This window comes from Squalius cephalus, assembly GCF_949319135.1.
Source record: "Squalius cephalus genome assembly, chromosome: 17".
Lineage (NCBI taxonomy): Eukaryota > Metazoa > Chordata > Actinopteri > Cypriniformes > Leuciscidae > Squalius > Squalius cephalus.
This window is the reverse complement of record NC_137138.1, coordinates 24,698,323-24,718,935: the sequence shown is the minus strand read 5'-3', so window position 1 is coordinate 24,718,935 and position 20,613 is coordinate 24,698,323. Positions and strand designations below refer to the sequence as shown.

The following is a 20,613-nucleotide window of genomic DNA, read 5'->3' as shown; positions in this document are numbered from 1 at the left end:
TGTAAGACAAAACACAGAAAAAGTTTTCAGCTTTTAGTTGAAAACGGTGCTGTGTTAACAGTCCCTTAGTTTGTTATTATGAAAACAACTACTCCGCATAGATCCTGCTTTTTTGGTTTTTCATCATTTGCTGCAACCACGCTGTGACAAATGGATATTGTGACATCATCAATCAAAGATGTCAGGTCTGATACCGCATAAGAACATTTAGCAGGATATTTGTGTCATCCCACCCCCACCTGTAACATAGAATAAGGTCCATTCCCTTCGACAAGACACTTTGATTGACTCTTCCACATCCCAGAATGCAGTGTGTGTTAATGACCGTGAAAGTCGGTGATAAGGGCAGATGGGATTTAAAAACGACCGCCCTGGTTCACACAGGTGTGCTAAACGTACACCCATTGTGCCCAGTTGCCATATAATTAGAATCCCCTCTCCTCTGCAGTGTCATAATGGCTTTTATTTGGCATCCATCTTTCCCCGGGAGGGAAAAGAAAAGAAAAGAAAAGAAAAGAAAAGAAAAGAAAAGAAAAGAAAAGAAAAGAAAAGAAGTGGTGGAAGGGGAAATAATTCTTTGGAAGATAATTGAGGATAGCGTTAAAGAAAATACGAACCCCAGCAATTGAGAGGAAGGGGAAGAAACATTTCTGAAACATTTCGCTGTCAGCTCTCTTTAGATTTATTGATGGTATTCTCCTGCTTTTCGTTAGTTAATTGGAAGTTTGTTGGTGTGCTCATGGAGCGGGTGAAGAAAGAAAACACATTGTGGCAAAGGCTGACAGAATAGACAAAGTGGAAGAAGAACAAATGCTGTCAAGGAGACAGTTTGCTAGTTTCCTCTTTCCACATGCACACCTGTGAATGGGGTACGGTACATAATTTAGCATTTCAATTAGGAATTTATCTGGTCTTTACATATGTTAGTGTTACTTTGCTACAGCACACAGCTAACCATGTGCAGAGATGTTCCGGCTGTGCATTGGGCTTAACGTGATTTGCACAAGCACAACATATTCCTGGAACAACATTTCTTTCATTTCAGCTCCCTCTGATTTTAGGGTTACAGTGCTGTGAAAAGTGTTTGAACCTATTTGATTTTCTGTATTTTTGTATTATATCTTTATACTGAATTTCGCAACATGCATATACAGTACATATTATTCACTGCAGTTTCCAGTTGAAATTAACACTAGAGGCAGTAAAACACCAACTTTTATTCCTTTTCACACAAATGATGATTACAGAAGCAGATTATTGATTAAACAAGATTTGTAAACTAATACATTTTGGTATAACATTACATGCTCCATATATATGTCTGTTCTGATGTAGTAAACTTGTTCAGTAGCTCTCCTGTTACAGCACTGCATTTACAATGCAGAGCGTTTTGGTACGAGTACTGTGAGAAACAAGACACAATAAAAGAGCTCAAAGACTTGTAGAAGCAAAAATGGCATGGTTGCTTCAGCAAATGCATTTCTATCTCACGTTTGCTCTTGATAACACTATCAGTTGGATTTTGGGATAGGGTTTAATGTAGGTTGTGTATGTTATTTTCAAACGCAATCGAGCATTAACCTTTAAGCGCCACTCACTGGGCATTTTATTTTTGATAGTCAGAAATGTACTCGTATGCTACTGAATGTGGCAGTGCATGGCATCATCCAGACGAGTCAGATTCCCTCATGTCTCACCCTCCATCATAGGGTGACCACCTGTCCCGCATTTTGCGGGAGTCACAAAATTGGGAGCTTTGTACCGCGTCATGCAAGACGTCAGCAGTGTCCCACATTTGAATTGTCTGTATTCTTCCCTGAAATAACAATACAACAATAAGTCTATAATACTGAAAAATGAGATTGCCATTTTAAAATCCATTTGCACAGCCATTATGTTCTAGCTAGAGCGAGGAAATAATCAACCAATGCATTCAAAGTTTTTTTTCCGCTGATGATGAATGTGAATGGAGCAAAGGAACCAGTGTGGACCTCATCAAAAAAAAAAAGCTACACCATCCAGAACATTTTCCAGACATACTGACAACATCCTGATTAAACCTACAAGATCCAACAAAAAACACACTGTATCACTTGAACATGGGCAAATTGAGTGCCAGTCACAATTAACGAAGCTCATTTGGCGATTTAAAACAATATCATCCAGTTTGACGGCAAATAGGCTTTCCAGCTAATGTAAATCAATATTTACTATAATAATAGTACGCACACATCCCGCATTGTCCTGCAAAATCACATCTACTGTCCTGCAACAGAGAAATAACCAGGTGGTCACCCTACCCCACCATGTTATTTCAAACCTCTATTACTTTCTTTGCACTGTTGAACACAAAATAAGATATTTTGAAGAACTTTTAAGAATTTTTTTCCCCATACAATAAAGGTCATTGGGATCCAAAACCGTTTTGGACCCCGATGACTTTTATTATGTTTTATGTTTTGTGGCATTTATCAGTATATGAGCTAAGGCATGATTCTAATTGTTATACGAATGAAATTGAAAAGGACAGATTGCTGCAACATTGTTTGTTGAAGCTAGTGATTAGTTTTAAGATTAATAACCAGGCATTTTTGGCGTCATGTGACCCCAGCATGCTCAGCAGTTGAGAATAGCTTCGCAATGATTGCAGATATCACGGGTGCTTTTGAAGTGCATAGAAACAGTTACATCAACAAATGACCTTACAAGATCCATCTGAGAAGGTCAAGTTTTACTTCCTGGATTCCAAAGGAGAAACACGGTCTTTGCATTAGTGAGCTGTCGTCTTCTCTGCTCAGAATGTACAAACAGAGACGCTAAGTGCTCATCAGTTCATCCGGACACATTTATCACTTTTATTCAGCAGGATTTAATAAATAATATCTGTGATGCTTAATAAAGATGTGAAAGATTAATGACTTCGAGAATGCATAAGCACTTTGAGGCTAAAAGGAAGAAATTTTGGAATTACAGTATAGAAGTTATGCTTGACAGTATTGTTTAGACATTATTTTTAACATGTTTAATTTATTGATTAAGTCAGTGTAAAAGAGAATAAATAAATATTTAAACAATTATCTAAGTGCCTTTTACATATATTTATTTTTTACGCCTTTTATATGTATTTATTTTTAGCACAACAGCATAAGATGATATAACTTTTTTGTCATGATCATATCTTTAGTTTCATAGTTTCGTTGTCATGTTCTGTTTGGTTTCCAGTTATCACGTGCTGTCTCTGTTTTACCTGAGTTCTAGATCCTTGGTTTCTATGGATACTAATTAGTTCTCACCTGTTCCTTGTTTCTGTTAAAGATCATCTCAGCGTATTTAAGCTTTCTGTTTTCTTAGGGGCCGTTTACACGACATCGTTTTAAACTAAAAACGGAAGACGCATACGCACTGCAAACTGTATGTGTAAAACAGTACAGAAACCTTCTTGAGTATTAATATGCAGCTATAATGCACTTAGGTGATTTTGAATACATTTTTCATGTCGATATACAATGGTTACATACTGTCTATCTTTGTAAGATTGCCGACTCTATAGAACAGTGGCAAGGGAAACTAACTTTACCACGCTCCGAGAGCCCCCTAGTGGTCAGGAGCATTTTCGTTGTGTTGAGGCTTGATTTCGTTTTGTTTTGGCTCGATTTTGTTGTGTTGGAGCTTGATTTTGTTGTGTTAGGGCTTGATTTCATTGTGAAATTATGTTTGCTTTTTAAATTTCATTGTGTTGTGCACTACTGGGCCACCGTAGGAACGGGGATCGTTTTGATGACGTTGCCATCTGTACAAAGAAAAAACGTTTCAGTTTTTAGCACATCGTTGTCGCGTAAACGTACCCTTAGTTCTGTGCGTTAACGGTAGTTGTGTTGTGTTCTTAGTATCTCAGTATTCATTAAAGTCTCCTCGTTTTGACGTTATGCGTCACACATCTTATTTTTATGCTGGAATATATCTGTGATTGTTCTTACATCATAAAAACATAATAATAATTCCTCAAGTCCTCAATTCAGATTTACTCATCTGGTTTATAATAGTATAGACCTGACTTTTCTCACTCTAAAAACTGCTGGGTTGTTTCAACCCAACTTTGGGTCAAATATGAACAAACCCAGCCGTTGGGTTCATTTTTTAAATTACATTTTAACCCAACGTTTGGGTTTGTCCATATTTGACCCAAATTGGGTTAAAACAACCGAGCATTTTTTAGAGTGTAAGCTTTTCTCTTTTTTTTTTTTTGGTCTTTGGAAGGCCATATGTTTGTTATGTAACAGAACACAGCTGTTCATGTCAATTTGCACAGCAATCTAATCACAAGCTGTGAATTATAAGGTACAGTGTGAGGCAAATTCTATAGTAATTACAGAGAGAGATCACACTTAACTAGAGGCATCAAAGCAAATTTAATACGCTCACTAGCAGTTATGAATTTGCTTGATGGCTCTCTTTCTGACTTCTAAACATAAGTTACAACATACATATTTTTGTCATTTAAAATTGTTTTATTAGCACCATCTGCAAACAATATTCCACAGGTGTTTATCCCTTAGAGCGCCAGCAACTATTGGCTTAAACTGGCCAATTTTTTATATCACAGTTTATCCGAACTTGTGCATGTAAGTGAATTTAAAAAATGAGTGGCAAAGTCATCATTCTTGAATTGGAAGTTTCCCCGCATCTGTTTCATTAGCGAGTTTTCAGACAGATATTGTTGCCAGTCAACAAAGCAAAGGCATTATATCACTGTCTCAAACCTGCGTGCTTTCCTGACAAGCAATTAACTGAAGGAATATTGTGTTGTCTGAATGGAACTTGGGAGGTATTATGAAACAATGGCTCAGAAACACCCCTCATACATCTCACCTGTCAATCACTGCCCTGGCTGTTTGAATTTATTACTTATGAATATGTAGTGAATGGCTCTCCAGTCATGTCATTTAAACATCGATTGATAGAAAATAAATAATCCCAGTTCTGTTTGAGTTAGGTGACCTTTAAACTATATACATACCAACTTATATTATATTATAATATTTTGGACTTGTTGTGATTAAATTTAAATATCAACATCTCTACATGGCAGAATGCAACCCACATGCATCATATTATTTTGTTTTGTGACTTCTTCTTAATTTATCATTTACGAGTTTTTTTTATTTTAGTTTTTTTTATGTTTGCTTTCTCCTCCAGTTTTGTTCCCAGCATGATAATGTAATTTGTGAATCATTGGCTTCCGGACGATGTGTTATTGTGCTCCCACTCTGGAACGAGATAAAGCGGTACACCGGACAACCCGCATACGTAGTGACATTTATAAATGAGTGGTAACTCCATCTTTGAGGCTCAAATTAATTTTCACTTCACTTTTAAATAAAAAAAATTATTCCATGTTAGGATGACGTAGTGCTGTGAGCCGCTTGGCTGGTCGTAGACACATTGCTTTTTAGTAGATTGGATATCTGAAGTTGGAAAGTGTTCATAAAAAAAGTCTGCATACCAATAAGTTCCTGTTTTATTTGTGTGGTTATGGATTTGAGGAAAAATGCATCGCCCTGCTTCAGTTTAGCTTGGAGAGGCATTGCATTTCCAGAAATCTAAGCAAACTAATCAAAACTTTTGGTATAAAACACTGTGTTTCATGGGTATAATTTTTAGGAAACCTGCAGTGAAAAACTAATGCAATTAATTTACACTGCCACGTTTTAACCCTTTCTTGCACAGTGGAAACATATAATTCATTTTTAATAAAAACTGATATTCAGAAAAAGCAAAAATTTGTATTTTTTTCTCTTCATTTTTGTGCATGTTTGTGTGTAAAGGGAGCATTTGCACTCTCTTTACTGCTTAAACTACTAAACTAAACTAATATAATATAATATAATAGTCATGCGGGGTCTGAAGAAGATGAAGATGGACAACAGGATTATAAAATATCAACAAGGTTTATTAAACTTGAAAGCAGCAGGCGTAACAGTGTGCACTAACACAAATAACAACTGTCCACTGAAGCGTGAACAAGGAGGAACTTAAGTAGACAGTGGTGACAAACTAAATGATGAGCAGCTGAGATTAATGGTTAGTGTCCACGGAAACAGATGAGTGGCAGAAATCAAAGACAAAGAACACATGTGAAACTATAAAGAACGGGTCCAGAACGCTGGCAATAATATGATATAATATAATATAATATAATATAATATAATATAATATAATATAATATAATATAATATAATATAATATAAAAACAAAAATAACTGGTCAAATGTGGAAGAAGCATTAAATGATATATGGCAAATATTATATTTGTCACGTTTTGAGTTTGTTTTTTATCTGTTCTGTTCATGTCTGTGTTTCTAGGTTGGTTTTCAGTTTGTTAATTAGCAGGCTGTCTAAAATCATAGACAGTAAAAGAAATGGACACAGCGACCCCATAGACTTCAACAGAAGTGAAGTCAATTAGAAGCACTCACTTCCTGATGGCTGAGCGTACTGCGCAGACTCAAACTGAGCTTGATGACGTAGATGTGACGTGAGAAACCTGTCTGTCTTCTAGTAGCTGTGCCAAGAGAAATCTGAATCATTCCCTTACGAATCTTGCAGAGACGGAGAGCGTGAGTAGGAGGTGTCCATGAGCTAGTAGCAGGAGCAACTTTATGACTCTCTATGGGCTTCTCCTTTGACTTTATCGGACTTTATGCCTCTACGTCCCCCCGATTGCCCGCAAGCTTCTCCTCCTGTCTATACGGTAATCTCTCTACTATGCGACAGAGACTCGCGTGGTTATGATTCAATCGTTAGCCTATTTTTACAAAAACGGCTTCTACGGGGCCATAGTGTAAGATACAAGGTACTGGAGCCTTTTATACATTGTCGTGTTTCTTTAGAAATAAACAATGGACAAATAGAGTCTTTAAACGCCTCAGATGTAAAGTTATTCGCTGTCAAAGTGACACAAAAATGAATGGGAGTCAATGGAATGATAGCAGCAGGTGATGGCTTGTTAGCCAAAGGATGCCCCCATTGAAGGTATGCTTTCCGGGTGCTGGATTACCCCCTTGGATAAAATTCGTACAGGACAGTCATGCCGTGTACCAGCTGCTTTGACGCGATTATCAAGTTAACTGTCACCGTGGTCACTGATTGGTTTAGTTCTGTTCAGGTGTGTTTAATTAATTAGCCCCTATCATTTGCTGTCTATTTAAGTCCTGTGTTTATTTCAGTTCTTTGTCAGTTCTGTGTCGTGTTCAGTTTGTTGTTCTTTTTCTGGTTCCTGTTCATGATACTCTGTTTTGTGAAGATTTGAGTAAATTTCTAAATAAAAACAGCTGGATCCCGTTTTATCTCTGCTGCAACCAACGTGTGACTAAATTATATGCTGATCTTTTTGTATGTTTACACAGTTTATTATTTAGCGTTGTAGTGCAAATGGTCCCTGTATTTTGACAAAAGATGTAGTATACGCTTTTGAAGTTGATATTGATTTTACTGAGCCTATCACTTCTGATTGATTGAGGAGATGACCTGAAAAAACAGGATCGATTTCATTTGCCTCGGAGGCATTTGGGCTTTGACCAACCAATCAGAATTCATCTCAGGTTGATGCTACATTCATCAGGTGTAATGATTGGAACGTCTCCTCTAAAATGTGTTCTTCTGTTTTGTTTTTTGGGAGAGTTTTGGCAAGCATTTAATTAAATAAAAGGCTATAAAATGTCCTCCAGCACAGAGGATGATGCTTATGATATAGAATTTTACATCAGCTGAAAAATGCCCTAACACTTTCCATTGAGTGATAATGCATTAAAAAAGAAGTGAATGTCATTTTGGTATCATTGATATACTATATCAACATCAATTTACATTTAACTCATTATTCCATGGCTCTTTGGAATACTTAATCCTGATTGATCAGTTGCCACATTCTGAGGTTTTGACATTTGACATTTTTGCTTAATGGACGCTAAACTATTTAAACCACCAAAGTGGAGAGAGGAACAATGTGTCATCATAACTGGGCTAAACTGGATTCCTACGATCACACAGCAGTTTCCTCCAAATGACATTTTAATGCCTCATTGTCTTCTGTCATTATTTTGCTCATGCTGGCACTGTACATTAGATGTACACCCCAACAGGCCAATCATAGTGTCTTCATGCTGGTGTATTGAAGCTAATGTTGTGCTGGTTGGGCTGACCTGGCTGACCCTGTGATGGTCAGAACAGGAGTTTGCAGGGGGCAAGGAGTGAAGTGCTGGTCCGGAAACACCAGCGGCACTTTATCAATCAACAGTGGCATCTATTCCAGCTGGTGCCACCTGGCCCACTCCGTCAGTGACAGTGGTTATTTCAAGACACTGCCAAAAGCAGGGTCTGGATTTAGCTGCTGGCGTGCACCAGGGTTCCGTCATGGGTCATTAGATTTTAGGAGTTGAGACTGTTTTAAAAATTATTATGAGGGGTACTGGTGAGGGGTGAGGTATTTTGTGTCTTTTAGCATTCGACATTCTTATTTCATTATATCACTGCTCATAGGAGCATTTAAAGAGCTACAGAAATTGGGCTTACAAAGTTGGCACATGATCAAAGACATGATAAAAAATGAACTGGAATCCTTGGTTTCATGTCACTGCCCTTGTAGTTCTTGCACACCACAATTTTTTTTTTGTCCGAATTTATTCACAAATATGAGTAAAATAAATCACTTCATATACACTATGACTTGAATATGTATCTTCTAGGACATGCACATTTGTTATTTCTATTTTAAAATAGATTTTTGTATTTATATATTAAGGGATTAAGATCAAACAGGGTGATTAAACCATCTCTAAAAAACGTCTCTAAAAAATCATATAATTTGACCTTTTTATGATACAGCACGGTTAGTTCAGACTGTATATCATCATGTAGTGTGCCTCCCAAAAAAAAAAAAATTAATTTATGGATAATAACTGATAATAACTGAATAATAACTGATGATATTTATTTCATCAGTTATTATGATGATGATAATAATAATAACCCCCCATTTCCTATTTTTACTTATCACGGACACTCTTTTTGTCATTCACCCATCTACAGCTTGACGTACAATAACCCCCTAATAGTATTTGGGCATATAAATCTAAATGATAATGTATTAGTCAACAAAATATCAAAGTAAGGGTCATCTTGCAGTTAATTTAAAGGCTGTGAATCAAATCCTTTCATTTAGTGTAATTTCATAAAATGTATATGTATTTGACATCACTGCTCTTCATATATGTTATTGCTGGCTTGTTTTTCTGTGTGTCTACAGTGATTGTTTTGTGCAAGCATTACTCTAATCATCGATGGATTCCTGCCATTAGACATTTATTACAGTAATCAGCACAATGTAAATACTGTAATTTTGTGATTGCGATCCATAATTAAACCAATTTATTCCATGTCTCCATCTCTCTTAAAGGAAGTTCAGTGAGCATGGGCAAGGTTAACAGCTTTTTGTGATTGCGGTTATGCCGCTATAACCCTGTCACCCGATAAGGTAGTCCTGAGGGCAGTGCTCCCCATATGGCTCCGTAAATAACATCTTTTCCGCAAGGGTGGAATTATCAGGGTCCCCGTAGGCTCCAGGCAGACTGAATAAACAGCTGGTTGATAAGAAACCTCATTTAAACAACTGTCTTTCTCCCTTACCAGTGTACAGTTGGGGTGCTTCCCATTTCGCTGAGGCTTTATTCCAGATCAAACGTGCCAGGGTGCTGGGAACACCAGAAACCCAAGGGAGCATAATCGTTTTATCCCACCAATTTATTTTAAGGTGATAACTTTGGTTGTTGAAGAAGAAAAGGCTGAAAACTGATGTACTTTGACAGATCAACCACGAAAAAAGGAAAGACTGCACAAGGCAATTTGTATTTTTGGTTGTGAGGACCAACTACTGTTTGAAAAGGGGTTTATCTTTTGGTTGCTTAAGCCTGTTACCGATTGTTCACACTCAAACAGCAAAAACACCCCCTATGAAGACAATCCATTTGTACGCATTTCATTGCTAATTGGATTCAATTAACCCTAGCACTTTGGGCAGACTTATGTAGACCATCGGAAATTGTTCAGTTAATAATCACTCAGTTTTGGACAAAATGGAGGTGGGATGGGGAGACTCACATAATTAATAAGACAGATGGAATGTTTTAGCACCAGTTAAATTCCATTCAGGTCACTGCACATGTGAGTCAAATGGACACGGGAGGCTGACCAGATGCAAATGAGGTGTGACTTGTTTGGCAGACAGTGGTAGACATCATCTTGATCGTGCAAAAAACACAATAAAAAAAAAAAGCTCAAATATTTCAAAATAGTACATTAAAAAGTGTATAAATCACTAATTTTCTAAAGTAACACTGTCCAACAGCGACACCAGTTACAGTGGGATTTCACGTCTCTCTTGCCTTCACTGAACCCATTGAGTTTAAAAGACCCCCTAAAGCATGCCGTGGGTTTGGTGGTGGGGGGGGGGGGGGTAATTGAGAATGAATGGGGGGTTGTCATGTGAGAGGAGGCAATGCCTCCATCGCGCTATGATTGGATCTGATTGATAAGTGCGATTAATCCTGCCTCTTGTTTTCATGCACGTTCACAAATGAGCAAAATGATGCCATTGATGGAAAGACTCATTAAAAAGTAAGTAAACAACTCGGCCACTTAGATATCAGCTTTATGTCAGATCAGAATCAAATTTGAAAGGCCTGAAAACTGTTTTTTTAGTGGCCAATCTCAATCAGCTTGATGAAATTAAAGGTATTGTGTCTGTGGCCAATGTTTACCGAGCTTGATGATTGATGATCCGAAAATAAGTTGACTATTAAAAAGAACAGCTGAACATCGGTTCACAAATAAAATGTATTGTTTAAATTGTCACTGCCTTTCGTTATTATTTTGGAATAAATGTACAAATTCTTAAAAACATTAACTTGATGAGATTGATACATAGAAAATGACATTGCTGATGTAATAATTTTAGTTAATTTTCATGAAGGGTTCCAATAATTTGAGTTAACTGTTACATATATACAGTACAAAATTATATAATCAATGAATTCATTAATTAATTCAAAAATAATCCAATTCATTTGACATATTGATGTGTAATAATATTACTAATAAACATGAATATATTCTAAAAGGTTTCAATTCTATACTTTCAACTTTATGTTCTTCTGGTGCAGCATATTGTGTTGCAGTGGGTGAATAAGTCTTAAGTCGTTTGAATATGTTGGTATATGATTTCAAATTTTCCTGCAGGCAATGCATCAGTCAACTGGGCCTTAAATTGCAGTGTAAAAAAGTTAAGTTGGTTTGTGAAGTCTTCCACACTCTTAAGGTCGATTATTGCTGTCAACCTTGCAAGTTACTCATCCTCATATCATGATATAAAACATTTGTGGTTTAAAAATCATATAACTTCTAACTGATATATAGAGCAACATATAACTGACATAAATAACATCTTTTGCAGCACTAGACACATTTTTAGCATCAAAAAGATTTAGTTTTTCAAAAGCAGCGATTTTAGAATGATTTCATCAATTACTCCCTTATATAATGTATTTAATTTCAGCCCTTTCAATCTCCTTCAGTTTTGATGGATGTGTGTCTTTGAACGTATATTAGAGCTATCTTTTAGAGCAGGCTCTGGGTGTTGTTGTACTGTCAAGCCAGTCTCAGCTTCATTGTCAGGGTTTTTTTATGCCTCTTTAAATCCATGTCTTTTCTGGTGAACAATGCATCAATGCCGGGTGAACATCTTCAGGTAAAATGAATATGCAATGAAAGTCACCTACAGAGGAAAAGAAAAGTATAATAACAATAGTCTTACATGAACAAAAGGAATTCACCAAAATGTATTATTTTATGAACACACACATTGCAGTACAGTGAAATCATGTATTGTATAGAATAATTGAAGTTAGGATATCTCGGTAACACTTTAGAATACTGTTCCTTCATTAATGAATAACTACACAGGAACAAATGAGTAATGCATTAGTAACACTCTAGTAACTACTATTAACTAACAAGAAACTCTGATTAACAAATTAGTAAGTAATAGCGCTCAGTCGGATGTGGTAGTTCACTATTAGTTAATCAATAACTACTATTTTTCATACCTCACTGAAGACTATAAGAACTACTATATACAGGTTAATAAATATTTATAATGCACAATGTTTAATATAAGGTAATGGTAGCCCATTAGTAATGAATCAAGTGTTACTACATCATTCTAAAGGAACTACTAATAATTTGGATCAGTATTCTAAAGTGAAAAACATGATAAATACCTAATATTGACTGAAGTCACTGTAAGATTTTAAGGCTTTTGTAAGGTTTTGGATAGTAATGACTCAAGTGTTACTACATCTTTCTAAAGGAACTACTAATAATTTGGATCAGTATTCTAAAGTGAAGATCATGGGAACACACTAGTAATGACTAAAGTGTTACCAAATCCATTGGAAGGAATTACTATACAAAATCTTACAAAAATCTCAAAAGCTTACAATGACTTCAGTCAATATTAGGTAGTTATCATGTTTTTCACTTTAGAATACTGATCCAAATAATTAGTAGTTCCTTTAGAATGATGTAGTAATACTTGAGTCATTACTAGTGGGTTACCATTACCTTTTATTATAAATTATGCATTATTCATGTTAATTATGAACCTGTAGATAGTAGTTCTCTGGGCGGTATGAAAAAAATAGTAGTTATTGATTAGCTAATAGTGAACTACTACGTTCATCTGAGCGCTATTACTTACTAATTTGTTAATCAGAGTTTCTTGTTAGTTAATAGTAGTTAACTTCCTAGAATGTTAATAATTCGTTACTCATTTGTTCCTGTGTAATTATTCATTAATGAAGGAACAGTATTCTAAAGTGTTACCGATATCTCTTATTCTTTCAATCGTTTGCATCTCTCAACATAACCTGAAGTTCATTAAATTGCCGTAAACAAACTCTAAAGTTCTTTGATTCACTCCTACGCCCTCAGGCAAACCCCCATAGTTCCCCAATATAGCAAATAATCATATACAGAGCATATTCAAATTAGACACCAGTGCTTCCTTGATCCTTTGATGACAAACATGCAAGGAAATATAACATGGTTTTTACAAGTTATGGTCTCACCACTTAGGTGTCAAATGCAGAAAATGCATTTTTCTGCAGATCTGGTGGAGGTACGTTTGAAAATCAACCTGTCTGAAAAATTTCAACACCCTGAATAACAGATCTATTATCTATCTAACAGATATAATCCCTTACAACAGCACAAATCTGCAAAACAGTTGTGGTCTCAAGCAAACCTGATGTAAGGAATCAAGGGCTTCATTAGTTGCACCAGGTGTGCTTGAGATAGAACACGTGAAATATCTGAACTGGCTAGGTTTGTTGAGTTTCACATTTGACTGCTTTTTAGAAATATGGCTCAGTTAAGAGAAGATATCATCACCCTTCACAAAGAAGGAACAGGATACAAAAAGATAGCGAAGGCACTAAATGTTCCTAGAGACACCGTTGGAAGCATAGTTCTCAAGTTCTAAGTTAAAGGAACAGTTGTTACACTACCTGGACGGGGCAGAAAAAGGAAGCTATCAATGGCTGCAACCAGATTTCTGAGAAGGCAGTTTCAGAAAAACCTGTGAGTGACTGTAAAAGACCTGCAGCAAGACTTGGTGGTAACAGGCACTGAGGTTTCAGCTTGCACAGTAAGGCGCATACAGAAGGCGCACACAGGTGGTTTCCATGCCAGAACTCCGAGGCGTACACCACTACTTACCCAAAAGCACGAGAAACATCGGGTCCAATTTGCTCAAAATTATTTAAATAAGCCACAGAGGTTTTGGGATTCTGTTCTGTGGAGCGATGAAAAAAAAACTGGAGTATGTCTGGAGGAGGAAGAATGAAGCATATGCTGAAAAGAACCCTCTGCCTACAGTTAAGCATGGTGGTGCTCGCTGATGCTATGTGACTGCTTTGCATCCTCTGGCACTGGAAACCTGCAGCATGTGGAAGGCAAGGTGGATTCATTGAAGTATCAGGCAATTCTAGGAGAAAACATCATGCTGTCAGTGAGGAAGCTGAAGCTTGGGCGTCATTGGACCTTCCAACAAGACGATGATCCCAAGCATACCTCAAATTCCACCAAGATTCTACAGTGGCCATCACAGTTACCTGACTTGAACCTCATAGCAAATTTCTGGTGGGATTTGAAGAAGGCCGTTGCAGCACGCAAACCCAAGAATATTACTGAACTGGAGGCCATTGCTCATAAGGAATGGGATAAGATTCCTCAGAAACGCTGCCAGAAGCAGGAGTCTGGTTACAAATCTTGTTTGCAACAGGTTATAACAGCAAAAGGGTGTTCTACTAAGTATTAAAGATGTTTGCCATTAAGGGGTTGAATTATTTTGATTTTAGGTTTATTATTTGCATTTTCAGTTGAATTTGGGGAAACCACTTGAAACATTTGTTGTGTTGAGCTATTTCAATTACTTTTGTTTGATTTGTTCATTGCAAACAGCTGAAAGTCTGTAAATTTTGCCAGTCAGCACAATTTGCAATGGGGGTTGAATAATTTTGATTACAACTGTAGGCAGATTTAACAAGAGCAATGAGAAACAGCTGAAAGCAATCAGGCATAATGAGTCCGGGCAATGGGTTATGGGAAATGCAGTCTGTAATGAGATAAGAAAGACTGAAGGAGTGCCCTCTGGTGGCTGGCAGGCGTGACAACTTCTAAGTATACAACACACTCGCATGGCAATTCATAACTATTTTACATCTTGGTGAATTTGTGGCTAATTCATTCAAATTTGTATGAATTTGTACTTTTTTTATTTATTTATTTTTTACAATCTACTTGCATATTGATTGTTAGATTTAGGGGTGGGGACTTTCATACTTACATAAAAAAAAAAAAAAAAACTTTTCGTTCAGACCACATGCTATAGTATAGTTCTCGCGAGAGCACAAATTGAATTTGCTCAGCGAGTTACTATCGAGTAATGATGCTCATTAAATATGCCCTTGTATCCGAGCTGCACCAATCACATCGGGTTATCTGATATAGGCGGGCCAGAGGCGAGCTAAACAGATGACGACAGCGCTGTGACGTCGAAGTCATTAGTAAACATTGCAAGATGGCTATGGATGAACACCAGTTGTTTGAAATGACTTTGGGCGCTACAATGAACGAGTTAGACTTGGCTTTTTATCTAAAACAGGAACAGAAGACCTTTGCAAGAAGGACGTTTTTGCTGTTTTGCCGACCGGATACGGTCTAATCTAATCTACCAGTTAGCTCCGCTGGTAACTAAGCGTATGGGGCTCTGGATACGTCACCCCATGTGTTGTTGTGATTGGTCGAAGTGTTATCCAATTGCATGCAGTGAGATTTTCAAATGCATGCTTGGTGACGCCCCTCGAGCTGGGTGATTTTCATTAGTCGATGCCAGACCCTTAATCTTTCAGGTTTGGGTCTGGATTTCCAGGCTAATCACATGCACAAATTCATTCAAAATCACCACCTCATAAAATAGTTGTTTTCTCATGAAATTGAGTTAACATATAGCAGTGGATACTTATCAAATAAAACATATGTTTAACATCACAGTGCTTGTTCACATAGCTTGTATTCTATAATGTAAAAATGGTTCATCATTATCTTTGTTTTCAGAAGTTTTCAGAGTTTCAACTTAGTTTTGTCTTTCAGTAATTCAATTCAAAATGTTTTAAGCAGTGAAATGTACTTATCACTGCATTTTGTGACTTTTGCACCTCTTACAAATATATTTTTTTTATATCTTTTTTGATTACCTTTTTTTTTTTTAACAGTACCCATCCAAAATCTCTGGCAAGTGATGCTTCAGAAGGTTAACATCTAAGTTTATCTGTCATATCTGTTACCTTTGGGCAATATTTTCAGTTTAGGAGGAAGAGCGTTTGTGCCAGATTTAAATATATGAAAACACAAGTGACTGCAGGTGCGGAGGGCCGGTTCTTCATTATTGTGAGGGAAATCTCTCATCCCTCCATGCTGTTGCCTCCACACTGAACTTACATGCAAATGAGCATCTGTAGAACCTTAGATAGAGAACATCCTATCTAAATCCAATTTGGCAAATGCGTATTTATCAAACGAGCCGAGAAGCGCACCTCTGTTTGCCAAGCCGGCAGTGGATCCCACTTCATAGCATCCTAACCCTGCCTGCTTGTATGACATTTGGCGGGTAATCTATGCCATTATTGTTTTACCAAAGCTGAGTTTTATTCAGCACTGTGTGGCTCAACATGGTGTTTGCATAGTGCTTAGTGTTTTTTTCAACAGGTATTAAGCGCCTTGTACTGTCAGCATTAAACAAAGCAGGAAGAGTACTCCACTTTGCTTGTAAATTGTATGCAAATATTAGGATGAGATGAATTAGGGTGTGAAATCTATCATGAATTAAACTGTAATACCTGAGATGGTACAACTTGTGGTGGGTTTCAGGACTGTATTTGAACAGCAAGTTCCCTGAAGGGAAACTTCAGAGGCTATTGACTTTGGGCCAGATGGGGCCAGCTAATTTTCTGCTTGATATCACCCACATTATTGCAAATGGCATCCTCCAAAAAACATACCGTTACTATTGCAAAGTGTGTTGATATTCTGATACCTCAACAGACTTCCGTGTAATTTTCTTCTGAATGTGTGAAGGGGAGTCTGGGACATGCTAATTAGACACACAGAATGCATTCAGGACACTGCTATCATACAGTACATCATTTTGGTCACTTTTTGAAATGTTCTCATGTTACATATTGATTACAGTGTAGTAATAATAATGAAGAAGTGTTGATATCAAGTACACATGTAATTGCTGAAACAAGGGCACTTTAATGCAAAGTATGCTGTCTGTTTTGTTCATGAAAGAATCCTTGCAATCCTTTTATTATTTTGTTTTGCCCATTCACAGTTTATGTCATCTCTTATGTCTCCATATTTTTCTGCTCTGAATGTGTGAAATTACCCAGAGTTCTCTATGACCCTGGATACTTACACACAACAAAGCCTTTGACAGAACAAGCAGTGGGCCCACAGCACACTGAGGCTTGTTGATGTGAGTCCATATTATTCAAATGCCACAGCCCACTGGGATCTTGCTCTTGGCCTTGTTTTAATTCAACTCCTTTGAGTTGCAAAGGCCCTTTGTCTCCATAACACTTCGTTTGATTGGGGTATGGCCTATGGGGCATGTAAACCCCTCACCCGAGATGTTTGTTCCTCCCCAGCCTAGATGTCTTCCAATCGGATGCCTTTCTGTAGCTCCAGCCACCATTCTGTGGCCCCAAACTTGTTGACTTTCAAACAACTCCAGAGTTTTAATGAAGGACCTTAGTGGAGACAGCACCAATCTCTGTCTGCGTTTTATTACATGGCAGGACGACAGGGCCTCAGGTCTAACACGGAAGGGTCGTGTGGACGAACAGGTGGGCTATTACTGCCTCGCGATCCCCCTGCGCTGGGTGGACGGCTACTAGGTCATCCAAGGCCAACATGGAGGCGGGAAAGAGTGAGTGAGGCTGTTTTTCACTTTGGTTTTAATTATTGTGCAAGATCGGGTATAGTAGTCACCATCTGGGCAATTGTTAGACATGGGTCGTGAGCTATGACTGGTTAAACATAGCTGTGCTCGACACAGTATATAAATATAGTTAGAGGAGTGTCACAGCACTTTATTCAGAGGCATTTTGTCTTACCGTTTACAGTATGTTACAGAAGCAAAATGCAATAATGCAAAGTTCTCCACCCTTTTGCTGTCTTTTTTCTTTCTTTTGTCTGTAACTAAGATTCTAAGCAAAGCTTTAGTCAAATTTAGTCAGTTCATATGTACTCTGTGTAATAATACTCTTTGACAAACCATCATTTATATATATATATATATATATATATATATTGTCTTACTATACTTAAATTGTAGAAATACACTGTAAAACATTATTGTTGGCTTAACTTAAAAAAGTAAGTAACCTGGTTGCCTTAAAATTTTGAGTTAAATTAAAATAAAATAATTAAAATAAAATAAAAAATGTAAAAGAAAAAGGAGATTAGTTTAATAAAGAGAAACTCAAAATATTATGTTTTCTGAGCCACATTAATTATCTAAGTTGATGTGACAAAAGATTAAAAGTTGTGATAACTATTTCCAATAAATTCTGTTCCTTTTTATTCATCAAATAATCCTAATTACTTCAATCTAATGATTTCTGAAGGATCATGTGAAACTACAGACAGGAGTAATGATGCTGAAAATTCAGCATTGGCATCAAAGAAAAAAATATATATTTCAAAGTATAATAAAATAGAAAACAAATATGTTTTCAAATATGACAGTTTTTTTTTATTATTATTTATTTTTTTTTATAAACAAATTCAGCCTGTGTGTGCATAAGAGTCCAAAGTCTTCTGTCACTTGGCAGAAGCAGCTAATTAAGCAGATTTCATGGACTATTTGTCTGACACTCATTCTCAAATGCCATTAACTAAACTATGCAGGGTAAAATCAATATTAATAAATAGTTTGTTTTAAGAATGTTTTTATTTATTTTTGTATGCTCATTTCAATTTTGGTACAGTGTTGGTCACTACTTGATATCTGATGTCAGGTCGGTCCAGCAACCGCATGGATTGGCTCAAGAAATAGTGACCAGAGGACAGTGTGCACAGGCCAGTGGTTAGGGGAATTAATCAGAAAGGTCAGGAAATTTGGAATACAGCCATTGTTTCGATTTGGCAGGACACAAGTGCAGCGGCCACTCAAGCTTGAAATGATGTTTCCTTCCAGAGCTAGATGTGTGCGTGTCCCATCCTCGCTCACTGTAGGTTAACAGCATTTGTTTTTTCTCTCTGTGTGAATGAATATCTCAGTTTTAGGAAGACTTCAGAATCTTCAAGCCTGTTTTCTCTTTATTTCTTGAAGATTCCTATCCTAACAGCACCTCATGAATCAAGTGTACTCTGACTTTCTCTGAAGGTGAAATTAATTGTCATGGGCTGAAATGACGCATATTTGGTTTGTAAACATTGTTGGCTTTCATTATCTCTAGAGAATGAGCACAACATTATTAAGAAGACAAATAACAGTCTCAAAATAAAAATCATTATAGTAGCTTATTTCGTGACTCACTCCTCATTCTTGACTTTTGTCCCCAAAGCATTCAAACTAACACCATGAACCTATTCAGATTTCTGTTTTGTAATCCAGACAACAGTCTTTCAAACTTAAATAATAAGAGCGTCTCTTTATTAATTTCAATGGACATTTTTTTTCTGTTCCTAAAGGGATAGTTCACCCAAAAATGAAATCTCTGTAATTATATATTTACCCTCATGCCATTCTAAACCCATGGAAGCTTGTTTTCGCAACTGGCTAAACAATTTTTTTTTTTTTTTAAAGAAGGTAATTTTTAATTTATTATGGAGCCCCTAAAGGGACCTTTGCAAAAATAAAAAATATACAGATATTTGCATGCTCAAAAGAAACTATTCCTTGTGCACAGTAAAAATTTTGTGCACAGGATTTTTTTGCGTGCTCATCCGTTACAATTAGGCCTACTGTCTATAACATATTTCCTTTGTGCGTCACTAACATTTTACTATGAAGAAAATGAGAGTATGGATGTGCATTAATTAATAAAGTTCTATTTGCTCAACATTTAGCTTTTGTTAGGGCAGTAAACCACTTAGGGTAGTATACCACTAATATCGCAACACATTCTCACCCCAAAGCGTCACTTTCAAACAAGCTTCAATATCTGACGCTCAAAGCACCCTTTAGCGTCCATATGTGACGCTTCGGTTATGGGTAGGTTTAGGCGTCATGTAACTGACGCTTTCGAAAGTTCTTCAATATCCGACGCACAAAGCACCCTTAGCGTCAATATGAGACGCTTCGTTTATGGGTAGGTTTAGGTCTGTGGTAGGGTTATGCGTCTCATATGGACGCTAAAGGGTGCTTTGAGCGTCAGATATTGAAGCATTTTTGAAAGCGTCAGTATATGACGACTTGGGGATGAGAACGGGATATCATCAAACTAATATCTGCTCGCTTTAAAGCGTTCTCTGTGAAGGCGGAGAAAACCACGCAGTGAATGGACTGATGGCGCAAAATGGCTGTTTGCATTGTCCTATTTGCCAATTTCAAGGGTCCATAAAAAATAGGCTGATACTGTAAACAAGTGCTCAAAATCTGGCTTTTGCTAGGGCACTGTGTCATATTTCAAGGGCTTATGTCCACTTTAACATTAGCATTGTCATATGCCAAGTTTAATGGTTCATGAAAAAACATTGGTACAGTAAAAAATTATAAAAATTTGGATTTAGTTAAATTTCGTTTAGTAATTATTGTGTTTTTGTCATTTTTATTCTTTATTTGATTAAATATATCTATATTGTTTTTAGTTTTACAAGTTAGTTGTCTGTAAGTTTTAGTTCATTTAGCTTTTGTTTTTAGTTTTTGTTTGATTTTAGTACATCATGATGTGGCTGTCTTTATGAATAAAATAGATAATTATATTTCAG

The 20,613-nt window shown here is 36.8% G+C and overlaps 1 protein-coding gene across 3 annotated transcripts in view; it reads left to right on the top strand.

Annotated features, from left to right (window-relative positions):
• sgcd (sarcoglycan, delta (dystrophin-associated glycoprotein)) overlaps positions 1 to 20,613 on the top strand; it is a 206,976-nt gene that overhangs the window by 40,707 nt on the left and 145,656 nt on the right. Inside the window, exon 1 of one of the 3 annotated variants that reach the window (XM_079898339.1) lies at positions 17,432 to 17,605. The exons of the other annotated variants lie outside the window; for them this stretch is intronic. Coding sequence (XP_079754465.1) covers positions 17,468 to 17,605 — 138 coding nt within the window. The 5' untranslated portion in view covers positions 17,432 to 17,467. Of the gene's footprint in view, positions 1 to 17,431; positions 17,606 to 20,613 lie in introns of those variants that run through there. 3 annotated transcript variants of the gene reach the window in all.